Source organism: Cebus imitator, unplaced genomic scaffold, assembly GCF_001604975.1.
Source record: "Cebus imitator isolate Cc_AM_T3 unplaced genomic scaffold, Cebus_imitator-1.0 Scaffold54, whole genome shotgun sequence".
NCBI classification, from domain to species: domain Eukaryota; kingdom Metazoa; phylum Chordata; class Mammalia; order Primates; family Cebidae; genus Cebus; species Cebus imitator.
This window is the reverse complement of record NW_016107369.1, coordinates 8,134,211-8,158,333: the sequence shown is the minus strand read 5'-3', so window position 1 is coordinate 8,158,333 and position 24,123 is coordinate 8,134,211. Positions and strand designations below refer to the sequence as shown.

General features: G+C 34.3%; 1 protein-coding gene across 2 annotated transcripts in view; it reads left to right on the top strand.

The window, feature by feature from the left end:
- PCNX1 (pecanex 1) overlaps positions 1–24,123 on the top strand; it is a 205,961-nt gene that overhangs the window by 96,356 nt on the left and 85,482 nt on the right. The window contains exons 9-14 of one of the 2 annotated variants that reach the window (XM_017528758.2): positions 3,702–3,792; positions 5,535–5,592; positions 7,049–7,266; positions 13,028–13,181; positions 20,857–20,889; positions 23,743–23,914. In XM_017528758.2, coding sequence (XP_017384247.1) covers positions 3,702–3,792; positions 5,535–5,592; positions 7,049–7,266; positions 13,028–13,181; positions 20,857–20,889; positions 23,743–23,914 — 726 coding nt within the window. The remainder of the gene's footprint in view (positions 1–3,701; positions 3,793–5,534; positions 5,593–7,048; positions 7,267–13,027; positions 13,182–20,856; positions 20,890–23,742; positions 23,915–24,123) is intronic. The other variant, XM_017528759.2, reaches the window with a different exon arrangement.

Sequence of the window (24,123 nt, the reverse complement as noted above, 5' to 3'; positions counted from 1 at the left end):
CCTGTAATTCCAGCACTTTGGGAGGCTAAGACAGAAGGATCACTTAAGCCCAAGAATTCGAGACCAGCCTGGGCAACATAGAGAGACCACCATTTCTACAGAAGATTTTTAAAAAGTAAGCCAGGCATGGTGGTGTGTGCCTGTAGCCCCAGCTACTCAGGAAGCTGAGGTGGGAGGATCCCTGGAGCCTCGGAGTTTGAGATTGCAGTGAGCTATGATTGTGCCATTGCACTCCAGGCTGGGTGACAGAGTGAGGCCCTGTTTCCAAAAAAAAAAAAATGTACAATGGCAGTTTCTTAGGTGAACACTGTTCTGTTCTTAAAATTCTTGACATGCTCAACTTTGTGATGTGTGGTGAGGACTTTTACTGATAGGACAAGTTAAAGAATCCCATTAATTTCCCATGTCTTCTATCAGTATCTTGTGAATGTTTATCAGAATTTGCTGTCTGCACCATTCATGGCGCTAGGCACATGCTTCAAGTATCCTTTGTCTTAAATCAGTATCCAGTTTTATTCATCTTCCTGTTTGTTGCTCATCATTTACTTATTGACCTGTAGTTGTTGTCTTGAACTCCTGGGCTCAAGCAATCCTGCCGCCTTGCCTCCCAAAATGCTAGGATTACTGGCATGAGCTACTACACCTGGCATATCAGCTTTTTGGGTATGTGTCTTTTAGAGATGCAGTCTCTTGGCCAGTATAATTTTTACAAGTCTGAAATTCCCATTTCTATTCTTGTTTATTTTGTTGAAATTGATTTTTTTCTCCTTAAGTTATAACAGAGGCATTCTGTCAGATATAATTAATTGGTCACAGTTGAAACATGATGAGATATGTCTTAGTTTGTAATCCAAATTCATGTGAGGAGGACATATTTCTTTGATCTGATTTCTTTTCTGTTTATTAGAAAAAAATAGTATTGAAGTATTTTTCTTAATGCAGAATAATATTAAAATAGGGGTATTGTAACGGCACGTTTTTACTTTGGATCTAAAGTTTAAATATGATGGTTTTAATCTCAAAAGAAATAGTAAAATTGCTATGTATGCCAAGAAAACTTATATAAATTTAACATAATCTTTATAAACCAATAATAATATATACTTATTTCTGATTGATTATTTTTTAATCTGCCTTCAGTAGGTTATATTAGCCCATTAAAATACATCTTTAGTGTAATTTTTTTCTGATGTGTTTATCTTCAAAGTAAAAGTTGGTACTTCTAAAGTGCTGTAAGTTGCCAAACTCAAAGATAAAAGAGGGACATAGAATTGTGCTTTTGGAGTGAAGTTGGGACTACACCATGAAGCCTTATTAAAATGTTAGTTTGTTCTGACAAGTGCCATGAGTATTTTTAAGAACCTGAACATGCTTCTAAAGTTTAATAGACAGACAAAAGCCCCTTAAGGAAAAAGAAAAGCACTGTTGAAGTCATGTACTTCTGTTCAAATCATAGCCTCCCTTTTAGACATATTTTAAGCCTCTGCTTAAATTTTTACATTTTATTACTTGTTAGCATTTTGCATAGAATCATTCAGAGTTGTAAATTTAGGTAGTAATAGAACTACTCAATTTTTTCAACTCTCTGTCTAGAAAAGCTTTTGTTTTTTTACATTCTTTATGTTTATTTAAAACACAACTATTTCTATATAAGTTTAATACTAGATATTTATACCTAAAAGACAACATGGTAGTATAGTGATATCATATTCTTTTACTGTTTCATTTGAAAATTACAAAGATAATATCTTCAGCTTGTTTTGTTACAGGTACATATTATTTTTAATATACCAAGAACAGAACTTAAATGTTAATAAAAATCCTTTGGAAAGCTTAAATGCTGAGAAATACTGTAACAATTTAAGTTCTATTGAATACAGAATTAACATTTTAAAAATATGTATAAATTACATTATGACAGTACATTTATGCAATTGGTTTTTACTGAGTTTCACACTCAGTAACCAAGCCCTCCCTGTTCTTCGTTAATCTATGATTTAGTCATTTAATGTAGCTTAATAATAATTCTGCATTTATGCAATCCATGATTTTGACCAGGTAGTTCTTTTTTCTTTTAATGTAAGTTTATTATAATAGCACGGCTAATCATTGATTATCCAATAAATGAATACAGAAAAGAGAATTAAGAAGTATAATTTAAAAATTTTTAATTTTAATTGAGTCAGTATTTTTAATGTTTTTTCAGTAGCAACTTCTGTAACTTACCCTACCACTTTAAAAAAAGCTTTCAGTGACACATCTGAAAAGTAGACAAGTTGACAGCTTGTATAATTTCATTTTAGCTCATTAATCTAGTTTCTATTAGAGGTGCTAAGGATGAATGACTTATGATTAAAAGACGGGGGGTAGGGGAGTCTTAAATAATTTACATGCTAAATCACCTTGGAAAAAGACAGCAAATGAACTCAGCATTTCACAGAAAACTTTTTTTTTTCCCTAACTTATCTCGAGTATATTATTCTGACACACAAAAAAAATGTGGCTACAGTAAACACCGTAACTTTCATGATTCATAGAATGTATTCAAATAATTCAAATTGTTAAAGTATTTTATCTTCTAGTTCTAGTCCTTTTAAAGAATGAAGTAATACTTGAGATATTCTATAAACCCTTGGTCATATTAGTACATTATGGGTTCCTTTTATTAGCATTTTTTTCAAGTATTTAACTTAAATAAAAAATCCCGATTGCACACTCTTTGCATTGTAGGCATGGGAAAATCTGACTTTTAGCCTTGCCATCAAGTCAACATTGTCCTTTAAGATTCCTATTGTTAACCTCATTAATTCCAGCTAATAAAATAAAAACCTCATAAATACTCAAACAATACTCTGGACTAGACAAAATGGTTGCAGAATTATATACCTCATTTCATTGCCTTCATGGAAATTTATATTAATTAATTTATGCTCCCTCTTCATCACTGATATGGCTACCATAGATCCTCAAAGGGGAAGAATACATCTCAGGAAGTATGTGGAGTTAAAAATTTCATTATTAGAAATCATTTTATATTATAAAGTTCATCTTAAGAGAATTTAAAAAACTATATTCATTTGCAACCAATATGACTTCTAAACCTTTTACTAGTTTCATAGTGATATTTGGCTGTAGCAATTGCTATTCCTAAATTTTTCATAGAACTCTTATGGTAGAAACATACAAGAAGTAATGTTCATTAAATAATATAATTATCACCAACAACACTAGCTCTTTCAATTCATTGACCTTTATTAGATACTTTGGAAAACACAGCTCAAGAGGCAGTCACACAATTTTGTGGGCTTGTAGTTTAGTGATCCCAAACTTAAGCTTTGCAAATGCCTGCTCACTTGCTTCAAGTAGTCGCCAGGTGACTTTTAACATTATATTCATTCATATGATCACTTGAATAGAGAAGGTGCTGTGGGAAAAAGAAAAAAGAGATTGGTTTTGCAAAGCTGACTTGAGTCCCTTCCTTAATACCTGATTGTGTATGTTGACATTTTACCCTACTGTCCAGCATTCCTTTTTAACTCACATCATGCTGAATTACATGTAGATTATTGTTTTAAAAATATTTTTGAAAAAATGTTACAGTGTATTTTCTTAAGATGTAAAAACTTACGAAATTTAGCATATCTTGAAGGAAAAATTCTGAGTATTCTAATGGCTTTTTAAAATAATCATTTATTTGCTAGGTAAGTTCTCTTCTACGCTGTATGAGACTGGTGGCTGTGATATGTCACTTGTGAATTTTGAACCAGCAGCAAGAAGAGCATCCAATATCTGGTATGTGTGAAGTCACATTAGGAACATGTGTACTTTCATATGTTTGCCATGTTTAATGTTTTTAAGCCTAGAACTCTAAAAGTTAATTTTTTTGTTTTTATGATTTTTTTAATGTTTCTGATTGACAAATAAAAATTATAAATACTTATGACATACAACCTGATGTTTTGAAACATCGTATACATTGTAGAATGGCTAAATTGAGCTAAAATTAACATATATTACCTCACATACTTATAATTTTGTTTGTGGTGAGGACACTTAAATCCACTCTTTTAGTGATTTTCGAGTATTTAGTGCATTGTTAACTGTAGTCACCAGGTCAGATATAAAATTTATGTTGAAAACATCTCTATATTGACTGTAATAATTTGTCACAATATATTTGTTTCTAAAAACTTAAGGTAGAATTTTTTTGCTGTGGAAAAAAGAAAGCATTATTTTAAAAATGAAAGCTATTCTGTCTTTTAAAGCTAAATCAAAATATTCCGAAGATCTTATAGTGGCACAATGTTTTCCCACAGTGTCAAATTCAATTGTAAATTTCATATTCTGTATATATTGTATAATGTATTAAAGCTAATCAGGACTTAACTCTTCTTGTAAGTTCTTATATAACTAAGTTCTAGCCCATCAGTTAGTTCTCTTTCTTTATGTAATTTTAAAATTTTATTTCCTTGTAAGTGTTTGGTCAAGTACCTTTTTAAGTAATCAGCTTTCATTTTGTTTTAAATTTACTAGCTTTAAGGAAGAATTTCTTAAGGTGTATGTCATATGTTACCTTTAGTTTCTTTTCCCCCTTCTGAAGAAATTTGTAAGATAATGAAGTCAGAAGAGCAAATAAATTAGAAATCTTGATCATAAAACATAATTACAATTTTAGAAGGTGTCAAAATTTTTGTTTTCTAAAATTTTGATCTTATTGCTTATCTATTCAAATTGAATTTTGAAGCCTATTCTTGATTAATTAGCTTTCTTTTCCCTCAAGAGTTATTGATTCTTATTTTAGGACTTGTTTAATAATACATCATGTCATGGTACACATCTATGGGCAGTTTACTTATTTTTTTTGTTTTGAGGGACCAGTCATTTAGCTTCACATGCTGAAAAAGTAGAATATATAGATAACTATGCTCTTTAAGCTCCTTTGGTCCAGTTTCAAAATTCACTCTCTCAAAAAATTATTAAATTGGACTCTTACCCTGATTCTGTAACAGTGGAAACAGTAGGAGGATGGAGGGATAGAAACGCTGTTACCGTGTTTAATGTAATTCAAGAGAACAATTTCTTACACCATAAATGTGGTAAAGTCTCAAGTTTTAAAATCCAAATATGACTGAACTGTGGAAACTGAATTATGTTGTAGGTTATTACATTATAGCTTAAGTTTATTGTGTCTTTACTGGTTAGCAATATGTGAATTGTTTTCTTTGGATTATCTTATTTAAACACTTTCACAAGAACGTTGTGATACAGATGCTATTGTTATATGTTACTGAAGAGGAAATGGAAGTATAAAGTGGGTAGGTAACTAGTCCAAGATCTCATTCATTTGAAGAGATTTGAATGTAGACACTGAACCAGAGGCTATGCTCTTATCACAACTCTAGGAAAATGCTATTTTACATTTTGAAGTTAACATGGAAAAGTGAAGATACGTCAATCTCATCTGATTGTTAAAGGATATATTTTTCTTTCTGTTTGACAAACTGTTCCCTAAAGTCTTTTTTATTTTATTTCAGTGACACAGATTCTCATGTATCCAGTTCTACCTCAGTTCGATTTTATCCACATGATGTGGTAGGTTTATCCTTTTTACAAGGTGATGTGTTTTCAGATTAAATCTGAAATATGTATTTATATAGATAGCTATAAAAGCCATAAAAATTGATGAAGTTACAAAAAAAATTTTTGCAAACTATGGTAAAATCACCTTTGCTGTCTTTGTCCTCCAGTGGCTACCTTTTTCTAAGTCCTTTAATAAGAAACAAAAGTACAAGGTTAAGAAGCCCTGGGATAGAATATTTTAAAAGTTATTTTGGAAAGTATTTGTCAATGCTTAGAGATAGAAATGGCTGTGTTATATATAGAAAGTAAATTTTCCCAACTGTACCCAGATATGTGTTTGAAAAGTAAAACCCTCCCTACTTTTTGGCTATAGTGTATCCCTGGAAACTCCATAGGAAAACAAACATGGGAAGATGATTGTTTTATTGTTTCCTACTTTTAAATGATAGGGGAGCCTTGAGGTAGCGAAATGCTGCCTAGTACTGTGCCAGATACAGTTAACTTTTGATGCTTTCAGGGAAAAAGGAAACTTGTAAACTCGTGCATGGATGAGTTGAAGTTAAAAGAAATGTAGTATAGTAATTTCTTATGTAGCCTTAAGTGAGCAGCCTACCAAAACAAACAAACAAAAAACCACAAAAAAACAGGGGCAAGGGATTTGGAAATATAGTTAACAACAATTATAAGAGACTATGGGAAGAAATAAAGTTGCTGCCATCAGCACCAGTGCAGTGGAGCTAAGATTTGACACTGATAATGAGGTTCAAAACTTAAGGAGAAAAGATTATAAATACGACAGGGAGAAGAGAAGCCACTAATGATTCACAATAAGTGGTTTTAATGGATTCGCTAGCTATACAGTTAATAAAATCTTAAGATTTTTTCTAGCATTCTCTGAGAAAATCTTAAGATTTTAAATACTTTTCTAGTCAATGATTCACAAAAGGTTTATTGATTAATTTATTTTTAGTTCACTTCCTATTGTCACCTTCTATGGTTTCTGGTAATCATATTCATAAAGGGTAGCCTGGGCACAGTGGTTCATACTTGTAATCCTAGCACTTTGGGAGGCTGAGGCAGATGGATCACGAAGTCAGTAGTTCAAGACCAGCGTGGCCAAGATGGGAAACCCTGTCTCTATTTAAAATACAAAAAAAAATTAGCCGAGTATGGTGGCAGGCACCTGAAATCCCAGCTACTTGGGAGGCTGAGGCAGAGAATGAATTGGTTGATCCCGGGAGGCAGAGCTTACAGTGAGCCGAGATTGTGCCACTGCACTCCATCATGGGTGACAGAGCAAGACTCCGTCTCCAAAAAAAAAAGAGTGTACTAGAGAAGAAAATTAAGAGGCTTAGATAACTGATAAGCTAATTGAGTAACTCTTGAATCTTGAAGATTTTTTTTTGAATAAACATATTTAATAAATATCAAAGATATTTTAAGCCTTTCAATGCTGACTTTCTTTTAGCTCTCTCTCCCACAGATTCGATTGAATAGACTATTGACCATTGATACAGATTTGTTGGAGCAACAGGACATTGATCTAAGCCCTGACTTGGCAGCTACTTACGGCCCAACAGAAGAAGCTGCCCAAAAGGTTAAACACTATTATCGTTTTTGGATCCTACCCCAGCTGTGGATTGGCATTAACTTTGACAGACTCACACTTTTGGCCCTGTTTGATAGGTGAGGTTATGTTATGATATTAACGATATGTGTAGATTTTAAGTTGAAGTGTCCTTAATTACCCACTGAGGTTTTTAACTGGTTATCATATTGGGAAATGTTTTCTGTTTTTGTCCTCTTGAGATAAAACTTAAGGTAATAGGGCTTCTAAACATTGCTATTTTAAATCCATTAAAATGTTTTTGTTGCAATTTTAGTACTTTATACAAAGAAATTATTTTTGATATCAGTGAGACTCATACAACTGCTACTCAAAAGCCAAAGAATATGAGATGTTAATGATCTTAAGGTTATAGGTAATACAATCAAAAATACTATATAACAGTTATAAGAGGAAGATTCTGTTTCTCTGTTTCTTAACACTACTATATTAATGGCAAACACATGAGTCTACTGTATTACAAACTTGGTGACCAACAGCTCCTTCCAGTCAACATGAAGTAATAGGACTGGACTTATGTCCCATGTGAAACAACCAAAAATACACAAAGTACATGAAACAGTGGTTTTCAAGACATTGGAGATGAGAAAGAAAAGGACAGTGATCCCTCAGAGATGACAAAAAGTAACATGAACCCTACAATTGCCCCAGCTTAACGCTTTGAGAGAGTTTCTAGGCTGCAAGACAGGAAGGGAGAACTGAAATAGAGTCCAGCCGACTTCCTGAGTTAAGGAGGTAGAGCTAAGAGTCCAGGGAGACTATGGCAGTTAGAGCCCATAGGACAGACTGTCAGAGAGGAGAGAGCTGCTTAGAGAGAGAACCTTAGAGATCTACATTGAGTCACCTTGACTGTTTGACAGAGTATGGATAAGTTCCTATATGCGAGGAAACTGTCTGAGGCCAGGGAAAGAGCCATGTGAAAAGGAATAGAGGAACAGTTCCTGGCAATCACACAGCACTGGGAATAGTACATTTCCCTACCAGCCAGATTGGAGATGTTTATGATTCATACTTTTTGGTGCCTTGTGTAGAATACTCAGGAAGATCTTTGAAAGTGGGGAATAATTAGCCCTAGCAGGAGCACTACCTCAGACCCACCTAACAAGCCATAAAACACAGACCTGAAGGGATCAAACTGTTTCCAAGTAACATAAAGTCTAAGAAGATTTATGGAAATCCAGAAATACGCAGCACCCAACAAGTTAAGATTCACCATGTCTAGCATTCAGTCAGAGATGACCAGATGTGCAAAGAAGTGAGAAAACATGACAAGAATAATAAATCAGTTGAGACCAAACTGTAGCTTGCATAGATATTAGAATTAGCAGACAAGAACAATAAAAACAGTTACAACTGCTTTCCAAATGTTTAAAAAGTTAACTACAAAAAAAAAATAAAGAAAAATATAAAAAGTTAACATAGAAGATACTTTCAAAAGTCCCAAATCAAACTTACAGAGTTGAAAACCATAATCCCTGAGATTAAAAATATACTGGATGTGATCAATGGTAGATTGAACCTTGTAGAAGAAAAGATCAGTGAACGCGAAGACATAGCAGTGGAAACTATCCAGAATGAAACAGAAAGAAGAGTCTTCTCCCCGCTGTCCCCAGTGAAAAGAGTATAAAAGCAAAATGAGAGAAAGCTGTGGGACAACTACAGGAGGAAATAAGGAGACAAAAGATTTTGAAGAAATAAGGGTGGAGATCTTTACAAATTTGATGAAAACTATGAACACATTCAAGAAGCCCAGTGAACCTTAAGCATAAAGTACTTGAATAAAACTACACCAAGACACACAACTACTCAAAACCAGTGATAAGATTTTTTTAAATTGCAAGAGAAAAAAAGAGGAGCAAGGAAGACATCCTTTTTATTGTTGGAAATAATGGAATGAAAAGACATTAGAGGAGCACCTTTAAAGCATTGAAAAGAAAAAAACCCTGTCAACGTACAATTCTATACATAGCAAAAATATCTTTTAAAAACCAAAGTGAAATAAAGACGTTTTCAGATCAGAAAAAATGGGAAGAATTCTTTATGAGCAGATCCATACTACAAAAAATGTTGAAAGATGTCTTTCAGGCAGAAGGAAAGTTATCTCAGATGGAAATACAAGTCTACCCAAAGGAACAAAGATAAATGGAAATGGTAAGTCACTACATGGATAAATATAAAAGATTTTTTCTTATTGATTAAATCTCTTTAAGAGTTAACTGACTGTTTAAACGAAAATAATGCTTTGTGTGGTTTATAACATGTAAAAGTAAAATTTATGATAATAGCACAAAGGCAGAGAAGGGACAAATAAAAGCATACTATTGTAAGTTTCTTACATGAAGTGATATAGCATTGAAGGTAGACTGTCATAAATGTGTATTGTAGATATTGAAGGTAGACTGTCATAAATGTGTATTATAAACCCTGGGCTGCACACAGTGGCTTATACCTGTAATCCCAGCTCTTTGGGAAGCTGAGGCAGGAGGATCACTTGTGAGCCCAGGAGTTTGAGGCCAGCCTTGGCAACCTAGTGAGACCCTGTCTCTACAAACATATTTTTAAAAATTCTTACCAAAACCTACCCTAAGGCAACCATTAAAATAACAAAAGACTTGTAGCTAATATGTCAAAATGCGATAAGATGGATTATAAAAATTACTCTGTTAATCAATAAAATGGAAAAAGATCAAAGAACAGATGAGACAAATAGGAAACAAATGACTTGGCAGATTAGATAAAAAAGAACAAGACTCAACTCCAGGCTGCCTACAAGGAATGTACTTTAACTGTAAAAACAGAGGCTAGTGTGGTGGCTTATGCCTATAATCCCAGCACTTTGGGAGACAGAGGTGGGAGGATCTCTTGAGGCCCAGTTTTCAAAACCAGCCTGGGCAGCATAGACCCAGTTTCTTCCAAAACAAAATACAAACAAATAGGTTAAAAGATGGAGAAACTATACCATGCTACTGTTAACGAAAGGCTTATTGTAGTGGCCGTATTAAAGTCAGATAAAGTAGATTTCAGAACAAAGAATATTACCAAGGATGAAGAAGGCCATTTCATAATGATAAAGAGTCAGTCCACAGGATTTAACAGTCCTAAATGTTTGTATACCTAAAAACAGAGCTTTGGAATTTATAAAGCAAAAGCTAATAGAAGTAGAGAAATGGACAAATCACAGTTATAGGTGATTTCAGCACTTCTTTTTAAATAATTGATAGACTATTTAGAAAATCAGTGAGGATATGTAGTGAACTTTAACAGTATTATCAACCAACATAAATTAGTTGACATTTACAGAACACTGCACCCATAACAAGAGAATATACATTTTCCTAACTGCTCACAGAACATGTACTAAGATAGATCATATTTTTAGCCATAATACAAGAGTCAGTAAATTTTAAAAGATCCACTGTCCAATCGTACGTAGTGGGATTAAATGGTAAATTAAAGCAAATAGAACCTTGGAAAATCCCCAAATATTTGGAAACTAAATAACACTTCTAATTAACCCATAGATTAGAGAAGATATCAAGAGAGAAATTAGTAGATGCCACTGACCTGCAGTGCTTAGGAAAATGTATAGCACTAAACACCTAGATTAGAAAAGAAAGGTCTCAAATCAATGACTTAACCTTCCACTTACTAGAACAAGAGCACATAAGCCCAACTAAACAAAAGAAACATAGTAGTAAGGAACAAAACAATTCAGTGAGGACACAGAGAAACAATAAAGAAAATCAAGGAAATGAAAAGTTTGAGGACATCGATTGATAAACCTTTAGCCTGCCTGACCAGAAAAAAAAAGAAGAGGAAAGACATAGATTACCAATATGAAGAATGTGAGTTATCACTACAGACTGTACAGGTATTAAAAGGATAGTTAGAGAATGATATGAGCAGCTATATGCAAATAAATTCAGCATTGGATAAACGAACAAATTTCTCGAAAGACAAGTTATGAAATTCCGTTCTGAAAGAAGTACATGACCTTAATTGTCTTACATGTATTAAGTAAGTGGAAATTGTAGTTTAGAAACTATACCACAAAGAAAACTCTAGGCCCAGGTGGCATCAAAATAATATTCAGATGAATGAAATGGAGAAAGGATAGCCTTTTCAACAAATGGTGGTGGAACAATTGGATTTACATATGTAGAAAAATAGAGATGGACGCAGAGGTGTGTGCTTAGGAGGCTGAGGTGAGAGGATTGTTTGAGACCAGCCTGGGCAACATAGCAAAACCTCATCTCAAGCACATAAAAACAAGGAACTTGTAGCCTTACCTCATACCACATTATGAAAATGTATCATAGGCTTAAATGTGAAACCTAAAACAAAACTTCTAGGAAAATAAAACTGGAGAAAATTTTTATGAACTTGGATTAGACAAAATTACTTAGTTATGACACCAAAAACAAGATCAATAAAATAAAATTGATACATGGGACTCATCAAAATTGAAAATTTTTAAAAAGCTAAAGACAAGACATGTTCAATGACAAGGGAGGCACTATTCAGGCAGGCCAAGGATTGAAAAGAGGTCATTGGATTTAGCAAATCTGAAATTGCATAACTATCACCTAAAATCAAATAGAAATGCCAGTAACGTATTGATTTGGAAATACTATTGAACTTTTTTATCTGGTAGAACCATTAAAGGAAATAGTACAAAGATGTTTATGAATTTAATTTTTATGCCCAATTGATTGTGATAAATATGGAATTGGGTTAATAAAAAAATTTTTTTAATGATTATAAAAGCAATTCCTTATTGTAGAAAATTTAAATATGTACAAAGTTTTGAAGACAGAGGCAAACCGTAATTCTTCCGTGGAAAGAAGCATCATTAGTAATGCTATTTTTGATATGTTGTCCTTTTTAACCTATATGTTTAATTTTTTAATAGCAGAACTTATATCCTTCTATGCTCATGGTTTTTTGTGCTGCTTTCTTTATGTAGCAGATGTGCTGAGCATTTTTTCATTTTTTAATAGTTTTTAAAAATATGACTTAAAAGTATTTTAGAGAAATACTAAAGGATGTATTTGTATAACATTTTGTGAATAAAATTTTCCCAAGAAGTAATGAGATAGGTTCTTGTGTGTGTATGACATAAAAATAATCTACATTTATACAGATATATATACACATTTATATATATGTAAATCTTGAGCATCATATTGTTTCTCTTACAATGTCAGTTTAATAAAGTATAGAATTAGCAACTTTGATAGAAGCAGATAGAGGTTTTTGTCCCTACCTTTATTCTCAAGATATGTAACAGCCCATATTTAAGTAATTATAATAAGTGAGTTTCTATTTCTTTCAGATGATTCAGAGATGAGGGAAGTGAAATCACTTAGTGCCAGAATTTTGCTACAACTTTGTCATATAACAAATGTTTTAAATTTAATTTTCTAGAAACTATTTTGAGATTTTGTTTTTTAAACATAACTTGATTCTTTGTATGCATATTTTATTTGCCATCCAAGTTGGTTAGCTCTTTGCAACCAATGAAACAGAAAAGCGGATATTAAGGAGAGTAATATTTTTAAAATAGCAATTAAAACTATGTTATATAATTGGAACTCCACAATTCACTGTATCATGTTTTATTTGTATTTAAGAATTCATGTTATGTCCATATGAAACTAGTTTGTTTCAAGTATGATCTAAAACCTTGTTCAAACTCAGTACCAGAAAGACATCTCAGCATATTATGAACTTCATATTTATGTCTTCCCTTCCCTTTTTAGCATTCAGTTAATTTCTTATATTTATGATATACTTACTCATAAGTTTTTCTATCTGTAGAAATCGTGAGATTCTGGAAAATGTGTTAGCTGTCATCCTGGCTATTCTCGTGGCTTTTTTGGGATCTATTCTTCTCATACAAGGCTTCTTCAGAGATATCTGGGTCTTCCAGTTCTGCCTGGTCATAGCCAGTTGTCAATACTCACTACTTAAGGTACCAGCATCTGTTCTTTTCATGCTATGGAATTACATTTGTGTTAAAGGCAGAAGATTTTGTAATTTGCTGAATTAGAGTAAGATAGTTAGAGTAAGGCAGAAGATTTTATAATTTACTGAATTAGAGTAAGATAATTATTTTTAGGCTTATATTTCTTGGATGTTTACATAAGATTGTATAGAGAACAAAGGGGGGATATAAATCTTAAAAATAAATTAAGATTATGTTTTAATATGTAAATTTATGGAAGTTCTAATTATGTAAATTAGAACTTCCTAAAAACTATTTTTTTGTATTAAAAGAAAACTGTATTTGTTAAAATAAGAATTTGCTTTTTTTTTTTTTTTAACAGTAGTAGATATTATTTTTTATTGTACTTTAAGTTCTGGGTTATATGTTCAGAATGTGCAGGTTTGTTGTACATAGGTATACACGTGCCATGGTGCACCTATCAACCTGTCATCTACATTAGATATTTCTCCTAACGTTATCCTTTCCCTAGTACCTCTCCCCTTGACAGGCCCTGGTGTGTGATGTTCCCCTCCTTGTGTCCATGTGTTCTCACTGTTCAACACCCACTTAAGAGTGAGAATATGCAGTGCTTGTTTTTCTGTTCCTGTGTTAGTTTGCTGAGAATGATAGTTTCCAGCTTCATCCATGTCCCCGCAAAGGACATGAACTCATCCATTTTTATAGCTGCATAGTATTCCATGGTGTATTTGTGGCACATTTTCTTTATCCAGCCTATATTGATGGGCATTTGGGTTGGTTCCAAGTCTTTGTTATTGTGAGCAGTGCTGCAGTATACATACATGTGCATGTGTCTTTACAGTAGAATGATTTATAATCCTTTGGGTATATACCCAGTAATGGGATTGCTGGGTCAAGTGGTATTTCTAGTTCTAGATCCTTGAGAAATCGCCACACTGTCTTCCACAATGGTTGAACTAATTTATGCTCCCAACAATTGTGTAAAAACATTCCTATTTCTCCACATCCTCTCTAATATCTGTTGTTTCCTGACTTTTTAATGATCACCATGCTAATTGACAGGAGATGGTATCTCATTGTAGTTTTGATTTGCATTTCTCTAATGACCAGGGATGATGAGCTTTTTTTCATATGTTTGTTGGCTACATAAATGTCTTCTTTTGAGAAGTGTCTGTTCATATCCTTTGCCCACTTTTTGATGGAGTTGTTTGTTTTTTTCTTTTAAATTTGTTTAGATTCCTTGTAGATTCTAGATATTAGCCCTTTGTCAGATGGGTAGATTGCAAAAATTTTCTCCTATTCTGTAGGTTGCCTGTTCACTCTCATGATAGTTTTGCTGTACAGAAGCTCTTTAGTTTAATTAGATCTCATTTTTCAATATTGGCTTTTGTTGCCATTGCTTTTGGTATTTAGTCATGAAGTTTTTGCTCATGCCTATGTCCTGAATGGTATTGCCTAGGTTTGCTTCTATGGTTTTTATGGTGTTAGAGCTTGCATTTGTGTCTTTAATCCATCTGGAGTTAATTTTTGTATAAGGTGTAAGGAAGGGGTCCAGTTTTAGTTTTCTGCACATGGCTAGCCGGTTTTCCTAACACCATTTATTAAATAGGGAATTATTTTCCCATTGCTTATTTTTGTCAGGGTTGTCAAAGATCAGATGAGTGTAGATGTGGCATAATTTCTGAGGCCTCTGTTCTGTTCCATTGGTCTATAAATCTGTTTTGGTCCCAGTACCGTGCTGGTTTGGTTACTGTAGCCTTATAGTATAGTTTGAAGTCAGTTAGCATGATGCCATCATCTTTGTTCTTTTTGCTTAGGATTGCCTTGGTTATACAGGCTCTTTTTTGGTTCCATATGAAATTTAAAGTAGTTTTTTCTAATTCTGTGAAGAAAGCCAATGGCATCTTGATGAGGATAGCATTGAATCTATAAATTACTTTGGGCAGTAGGGCCATTTTCACAATATTGATTATTCCCATCCATGAATATGGAATGTTTTTCCATTTGTTTGTGTCCTCTCTTATTTCCTTGAGCAGTGGTTTGTAGTTGTCCTTGAAGAGTTCCCTCACTTCCATTGTAAGTTATATTCCTAGATATTTTATTCTGTTTGTAGCATTTGCAAATCGGAGTTCACTCATAATTTTGTTCTCTGTTTGTCTGTTCCTGGTGTATAGGAATGCTTGTGATTTTTGCACATTGATTTTGTATACTGAGACTTTGCTGAAGGTTGCTTATCAGCTTAAGGAGATTTTGGGCTGAGACGATAAGTTTTTCTAAATATACAATGATGTCATCTACAAACTGAGACGATTTGACTTCCTCTCTTCCTATTTGAATACCCTTTGTTTCTTTCTCTTGCCTGAGTATCCTGGCCAGAACTTCCAATACTGTGTTGAATAGGAGTGGTGAGTGAGGGTATCCTTGTCTTGTGCTGGTTTTCAAAGGGAATGCTTCCAGCTTTTGCCCATTCAGTATGATACTGGGTATCGGTTTGTCATAAATAACTCTTATTATTTTGAGATACGTTCCATCAATCCCTAGTTTCTTGAGAGTTTTTAGCATGAAGGGGTATTGAATTTTATTGAAGGCCTTTTCTGCATCTATTGAGATAATCATATAGTTTTGTTATTGGTTCTGTTTATGTGATGGACTGCATTTATTGATTTACATGTGTTGAACCAGCCTTGCATCCCGGGATGAAGCTGACTTGATCATGGTGGATAAGCTTTTTGATGAGTTGCTATATTCGGTTTGCCACTATTTTATTGAGGATTTTCACATTGATGTTCTTCAGGGATATTGGCCTGAAATTTCCTTTTTTTGTTGTTTCTCTGCCAGGTTTTGATATCAGGATGATGCTGGCCTCATAAAATGAGTTAGGGAGGACTCCCTCTTTTTGTATAGTTTGGAATACTTTCAGAAGGTATGGTACCAGCTCCTCTTTGTACTTCTGGTAGAATTTGGCTGTGAATCCATCTGGTCCTGGGCTTTTTTTTTTTTGGTTGGTAGGCTATTAATTACTGCCTCAATTTCAGAACTTGTTATTGGTCTTTTCAGGGATTTGACTTCTTCATGGTTTAGTCTTGGAAGGGTTTATGTGTCCAGGAATTTATGCTTTATTTCTTCTAGGTTTTCAAGTTTATTTGCATAGAGGTGTTTATAGTATTTTCTGTTGGTATAGTATTTTTTGTTGGTTGGTACGCTATTAATTACTGCCTCAATTTCAGAACTTGTTATTGGTCTATTCAGAGATTCAGTTTCTTTCTGATTTATTCTTGGGAGGGTGTATATGTCCAGGAATTTATCCATTTCTTATAGGTTTTCTAGTTTATTTGTGTAGAGGTGTTTATAGTATTCTTTAGTTTATTTGTGTAGAGGTATTTATAGTATTTTCTAGTTTTTGTGTAGAGGTGTTTATAGTATTCTCTGATGGTGAAATCCCCTTTATCATTTTTTATTTGTATCTATTTGATTCTTCTCTCTTTTCTTCTTTATTAGTCTGGCTAGTGGTCTATATATTTTAACGTTTTCAAAAAACCAGCCCTGGGATTCATTGCTTTTTTTTCTTTTTTGTAAGGTGTATTGTGTATCTCCTTCAGTTCTGCTGTGATTTTAGTTATTTCTTATCTTCTGCTAGCTTTTGAATTTGTTTGCTCTTGCTTCTCTAGTTCTATTAATTGTGATGTTAGGGTGTCGATTTTAGATCTTTTCCGCTTTCTCCTGTGGACATTAAGTGCTATAAATTTCCCTCTAAACACTGCTTTAGCGGTGTCCCAGAGATTCTGGTACATTGTGTCTTTGTTCTCATTGTTTTCAAGGAACTTATTTATTTCTGCCGTTACTTTGTTATTTACCTAGTAGTCATTCAGGGGCAGGTTGTTGAGTTTCCATGTAGTTGTGCAGTTTTGACTGAGTTTCCTAATCCTGAGTTCTAATTTGATTGCACTGTGGTCTGAGAGACTGTTTGTTATGATTTCCATTCTTTTGCATTTGCTGAGGAGTGCCTCACTTCCAATTATGTGGTTAATTTCAGAATAAGTGCTATGTGGTGCTGAGAAGAATGTATATTCTGATGATTTGGGGTGGAGAGTTCTGTAGATGTCTATTAGGTCTACTTGGTCCAGATCTGAGTTCAAGTCCTGAATGTTCTTCTTACTTTTCTGTCTTGTTGATCTAATATTGACAGTAGGGTGTTAAAGTCTCCCACTATGATTGTGTGGGAGTCTGAGTCTTTTTGCAGGTCTCTAATAACTTGATTATAAATCTGAGTGCTCCTGCATTGGGTGCATATATATTTAGGTTAGTTAGCTCTTCTTGTTGTATTGATCCCTTTACCATTATGTAATGCTCTTCTTTGTCTTTTTTGATTTTGTTGGTTTAAAGTCTGTTTTATCAGAGACTAGGATTGCACCCCCTGTTTTTTTTGCTTTCCATTTGCTTGAGAAATATTCCTGCATCCCTTTATTTTGAGCCTATGTGTGTCTTTGCACATGAGATGGATCTTCTGAATACAGCACACCAATGGTTCTTGACGCTTTATCCAATTTGCCAGTCTGTGTCTTTTATTTGGCGCATTAAGCCTGTTTATATTTAAGGTTAATATTGCTATGTGTGAATTTGATCCTGTTATTATGCTAGCTGGTTATTTTGCCCATTAGTTGCTGTAGTTTCTTCATAGTGTCGATGGTCTTTACAATTTTGTATGTTTTTGCAGTGGCTGCTATTGGTTTATTCTTTCCATATTTAGTGCTTCTTTTAGGAGCTCTTGTAAGGCAGGTCTGGTGGTGACAAAACCTTTCAGCATTTGCTTGTCTGTAAAGGATTTTATTTCTCCTTCACTTAGGAAGCTTAGTTTGGCTGGATATGCAATTGTGGATTGAAAATTCTTTTCTTTAAAGATGTTGAATATTGGCCCCACTCTCTTCTGGCTTGTAGAGTTATTGCAGAGAGATCTGCTATTAGTCTGAAGGGCTTACCTTTGTGGGTAACCTGTGTGTGCTTCACAAAGTTCTTGTGCTATGTTTTTCAGCTTCATCAGGTCATTTATGTTCTTCTCTAAACTGGTTATTATAGTTAGCAATTCCTTTAACCTTTTTTCAAAGTTCTTAACTTCCTTGCACTGGGTTAGAACATGCTCCTGTAGCTTGGAGGAGTTTGTTATTACCACCTTCTAAAGCCTACTTCTGTCAATTTGTCAAATTTGTTCTCTGTCCAGTTTTGTTCCCTTGTTGGCGAGGAGTTGTGATCCGTTGGAGAAGAGGAGGTGTCCTGGTTTTTGGAATTTTCAGCCTTTTTGCACAGGTTTTTCCTCATCTTCATGGAATTATCTACCTTTGGTCTTTGATGTTGGTGTCTTTCTGATAGGGTTTCTGTGTGTACGTCCTTTTTGTTGATGTTGATGATATTGCTTTATGTTTGTTTGTCTGTTTTCCTTTTTACAGTTGGTCCCCTCTGCTGCAGGTCTGCTAGAGTTTGCTGGAGGTCCACTCCAGACCCTATTTGCCTGGGTATCACCAGTGGAGGCCGCAGAACAGCAAAGATTGCTGCCTGTTCCTTCCTCTGGAAGCTTTGTCCCAGAGAGGCACCCGCCAGATGCCAACCAGATCTCTCCTGTATGAGGTGTCTGTCAACCGCTGCTCAGAGGTGTCTCTGAGTCAGGAGGCACGGCAGTCAGGCACCCACTTGAGGCAGTCTGTCCCTTTGTAGAGCTCAATCACTGTGCTAGGCAATCCACTGCCCTCTTCAGAGCCAGCCAGCAGGAACGTTTAAATCTGCTGAAGCTGCGCCTGCAGCTCTCCCTTCCCCCAGGTACTCTGTCTCAGGGAGGTGGGAGTTTTATTGATAAGCCACTGACTGGAGCTGCCTTTCTTTCAGAGATGCCCTACCCAGAGAGGAGGGAATCTAGAAAGGCAGTCTGGCTACAGCAGATTTAGGGAGCTGCAGTGGGCTCCGCCCAGTTCGACCTTTCTAATGGCTTTGTTTGCACTGTGAAGGGGAAACTGCCTACTCAAGCTTCAGTAATGGTAGATGCATCTCCCGCCACCAAGCTCGAGTGTCCCTCGTCGACTTCAGACTGCTGTGCTAGCAACGAGAATTTCAAGCCAGTGGATCTTAGCTTGCTGGGCTCCATGGGATCCACTGAGCTAGACCACTTGGCTTCCTGGCTTCAGCCCCCTTTTTAGGGGAGTGAATGGTTCTGTCTCAACTGGTGTTCCAGGCACCACTGGGGTATGAAAAAAAACTCCTGCAGCTAGCTCAGGAGTTTCTTGAACTTTTCAGATGACTCATTTTGTTGTTGTTGTTGATGTCTCTTTGTTCTTTCGACTACTTAATTTATGAGAATTCCCTAGGATTTTATGTGATTGCCTTCTTGGTTTACAGTTCCTTGCCAGTGAAGTCATCCTCATTTGTTACTTTATTTGTTGTCTTCATATATGAGTCATGTCCAGATTTATATCTCAGAGTCTTCACCTCTTTTGCCAGCTTTAGTCCTATAAATCTAACAGACATTTTAAAAGTAGCAAATTGATCAACTTCTGGTTAATATTTCTTTCCCAATTTCTTAGCTTTAGGCAGTGATATACCAGCTAAAAGTCTTAGAGTCTCTGCTCCTTCCTCCTTGTTCCCTAATAACAAGTAATCCAGTCCCTTTGATGACATTTAATGATTCTGTGTTTAAATTACTGGTTGTTGTTCTTGTACTATACCTTTAGTGTCTTAAATCATTTAAATTCATTTTTTGGCTCTAGTGTCTCTGTTGTCCAATTAATTTTGTCCACTGCTTTCAGGTTAATGTGGTTAAATATGGAAAAGGTTAAAGGTGACAGATTTTTGTAACTAGAGGCCTAGAAGAAGAATAATGTCATAAACAGGAATAAGAAAGACAAGAACAGAAGCTTTTAGAGGATAGGTGTTGTGATTAAAAGACTTTAAAGATTATCTGGACTCAGATCTGGCCAAGGGCCAAATGCCAAACTCAATGAGCTCGATCCAGTGTCGAATGGTAGGCTGGTGCTAGACCATCCTAGTGAAATTGTAAGGTATGCCACTGGAAATGAACTGAAACTTGGGAGAAAAGTCATGACTAGGGAAGTAGCGGCATAATACCTTCTGAACATTTTTATGAGAAGTCAGTAAAGTCTCTTAAAAGGATACAGCTTAACTTACTTGATTATTTTGATATGAAAATGCAAATAATATATTTATTACAAATACCATTGAATTACTTAGTAAGCTTGGACTTTATGGGAAGACCTAGAATTCTTGTTATAAGCTAACCACTGTTATTGTATATTTCCTGAATGGAATGATGTCCTGTGAGAAATACTATACTTGTATATAGTATACCTTAACTATACTTGTACATAGCAATAAGCCAAACAGTAAGATGGACCTGTCTATGATATGTTATTGCAGAAACTTTAAGATAGTTACAAATAAATAAATAATAAATAATCTTTTTTTTTTTTTACTCTTGTCAGGAAAGAGTTTTGAGATGTTTTTAATATTACAGTGACACTGGTATCTGAAGCTGATATTTCATCTCTGGAACAGAATTATTAATATAGGTCATTTTGTGGTTATGGAATATTTACTTAAAATCATTTCAGGCATTTTGAAAGTTGATTATAAGATTAGCAGGACTTCAGGAGTGTAATTTGTCTTTCTGTTTCATTTTTAGAGTGTTCAACCAGATTCTTCTTCTCCCAGACATGTAAGTCACTTTAATATGACTGTGCATTGTAGTTCCTTAATATTTATCAAAGTGTTTGTGGTTTGTTTTTTGTTTGTTTTGTTTTGTTTGGAATGCATCAGACTGAACTAAAATTTATGTTTTATTTTCCTCATTTATGTTTTGACACACCACTAGAAATACAGGTGTTTTGTTTGCTTGAAATAAAATGACACTGTACTTGTGGACTCTAAATCTTGGTTGAAATTGAGCATAATAATTCATTTTTTGACAGCCTGTTTTAGGGAGTAGACATGGTTCTTATAATCACATGATTATTTGTGTTTAATAATTTTGAATAATAGCTTATGAATAGGTATTATTATTTCAGTTGAGTAACCATTAGGAGTAAGAATAAAGAAATAATATATTAGTCTGGTGTTAAGGCCATTGACTAAAAACTGTTACTCACTTTGTGACTAGACAAAAATATCTGCCTAGCAGTAATTATTGTGAAGTGTGATTCATTTTAGATCTAAATTGAGTATTTAATAGAACAAAGGATATTCTGCTTAGTAGTTCAAAAATAGACTTCAAGAATAGTTTATGATTTTTTTCCTTGAATATAATTTTTTTAATCCATTCACTGGAATAATGAATAATGAGAATGGATGAGCAAAATGAAACAAGGAGGCAAGTGTGGGTTTTATTTTTTGACTGATTATGTTTACTATTTTGTAAGAATATTTTTGAAGTATAATGATATATGGAAACATTGCTTTTTAACTTTTTATTTTGATGTTATTTCAAACTTGAAGTTGCAAGGGTAGTACAAAGAACTTCAAATGCAATTCATCCAGATCCCCGTGTTAACATTTACCATATTTGCTTAATCCCTTTCTAGCATGTGATTTTTTTTCTTGTTTCTCTCTTCTAGCTGACATGATGCCCCTTTACCTCTAAATGTCTCAGTGTATGTTTCTTAGAAACAAAATATATTAATTCAATATCATTATCAAAATTAGAACATTAACACTGATCTGCTGTCTTCTAATGTACAGATCTTATTCAGGTTTTGCCCATTGTCTTCATTGACAGTAGAAAGTCCCTGATTATGTTTGGTCTCTTAAATGTCCTTTAATCTGAAGCAATTCTTTAGCAGCTGTCTTTCATGATATTGAAATTTTTGATGGATACAGGCCAGTTATTTTATAGACCATCCCTCAATTTGAGTTTGTCTGATTTTCTTTCTTTAAAAAAATTTAAATTTTTAAAAAATATTTTCACCCTGTCTTATGGTGCTGATGATGTTTCTTTCTGATTTGATAAGGCCATGCTTTTTTTAAATAGGAATACTAGAAAAGTGTGTCATATTAGGAAGCATATATTGTTTTATCCTGTTACTAGTGATGCTAATTTTGATCTTCTGATTAAGGGTATTGTCTGCAGGGTGTCTGAAATCTCTACAGTATTAACATTTTGGCTAGCTAATTCTTTGTGTGAGGGTGGGGGATGCTGTCCATTGCACTGTAGAATATTTAGCATTCTCTATAGTGCTACCCATTAGATGCTGGTGGCACTACTTCCCCAATTGTGACAACAGAAATGTGTAAAGATATTCCCATATGTGCACTGGGGAGCAAAACCCCCTCCCAATTCCTTAAGAACCACTACTTTACTGGAATGTTACTGTTTTTCTCTTGCAGATAATAAATACTTCAAATAAATAAATTAAATAAATACCTCATAGGGAGATGCCTCAAAACTGTATATGTATCCTCCTACTCTGTAAATTTCTATCTAGTAGTTTTAGTGTCTACTGATGTTTCTTGCCTGATTCAGTTATCATTTGATGGTTGCCAAGTGGTGATTTTTCTCATCCCATCATTCCTTCTACATTTATTAGTTGACCTTTTATTAATACTATAAGGAAGAGCTTTCCCTTCTATTTTATATATGTAGGTATGTACTGGTGTGGATACATGGATTATTTTATTCAATGGACTATAATGTTACTAGTAGTATTTATTTTGATGCTCAGATTGTCCCTGATTTAGCCATTGGGAGTCCATCACACTGCTTTCTGTGTCCTTTTGACATATCTCTATCATTCTTTAAGTACTTTCTACCTTTTTGTCACAACAATATGTTCCAGGGTCATCTTATACATTCCCTGTCGTAGCCAGAAACCAGTCTTTTCTCTATGGAGCCCCCCCATCTTTTTTGGTAGGTAATGGTATTTATAAAGTTAGATCTGGTTGCTAGTAATCTTTATTGCTAGAATCTTGTTGCATCTAGGTCCTCTCAGTGGATAAAGCTAGGAAGTGTATGTATGTACATATATACGCACGTATATACATAGGTATTACCTATTCCTTTATCTGTTTGTATGCATATTAAAAATAATGAGACTCTGGGAGCCCAACGTGGGCAGATCACTTAAGTCCAGGAGTTTGAGACCAGCCTGGGCAACATGGTGAAACCCTATCTCTAAAAAAAGTAAACAGGCATGGTGATATGTGCCTGTAGTCCCAGCTACTTGTAAGGCTGAAGTGACAAGATCACTTGAGCTCAGAAGGCTGAGGCTGCCATTAGCTGTGATCACGCCATTGCATTCCAGTCTGGGCAACAGAGTGAGACCTTGTCTCAAAAAAAAAAAAAAAAAAAAAAAAAAAAAAATCACACTGACACTTCTGTTTCAGTCCAGTATCTCAGAGTTCATTCTGTTATTCTTCCTTCTTTCTACATTTGTTAATCCCTTCTGTGACTGTCAGACATCTGGCTTCCATATGGAAAAATTTGGAACCCTTAGAATAAAGCCATCAATGATCTCAGTAGTTGTTTGTGACTTTTAAAATTAACTATAAACTGACTTTTTAAAAATATCATTTTCAGGGTCATAATCGTATCATTGCCTACAGTAGACCAGTTTATTTCTGCTTATGTTGTGGTCTTATTTGGCTCTTGGATTATGGCAGCAGAAACCTGACTGCAACCAAGTTCAAATTATATGGAATAACTTTCACCAATCCACTGGTGTTCATATCAGCCAGGGATTTAGTTATAGGTGAGTCATCTTTAAAGTATCTCTAATCTTAAAATTAATATATTTGTATATCAACATTTTACTGATAAATATATCAATTATACAGCTTAAAATGTTTTTAATAAGCTTATTTTACTCTCTGAGGAACAAAAGTGATAGGACTATTATGAGTGAATAAAGCTAATGATGAGCAAGTATTATAGTAATTATGTTGTTTTTGGAGTAGCTGT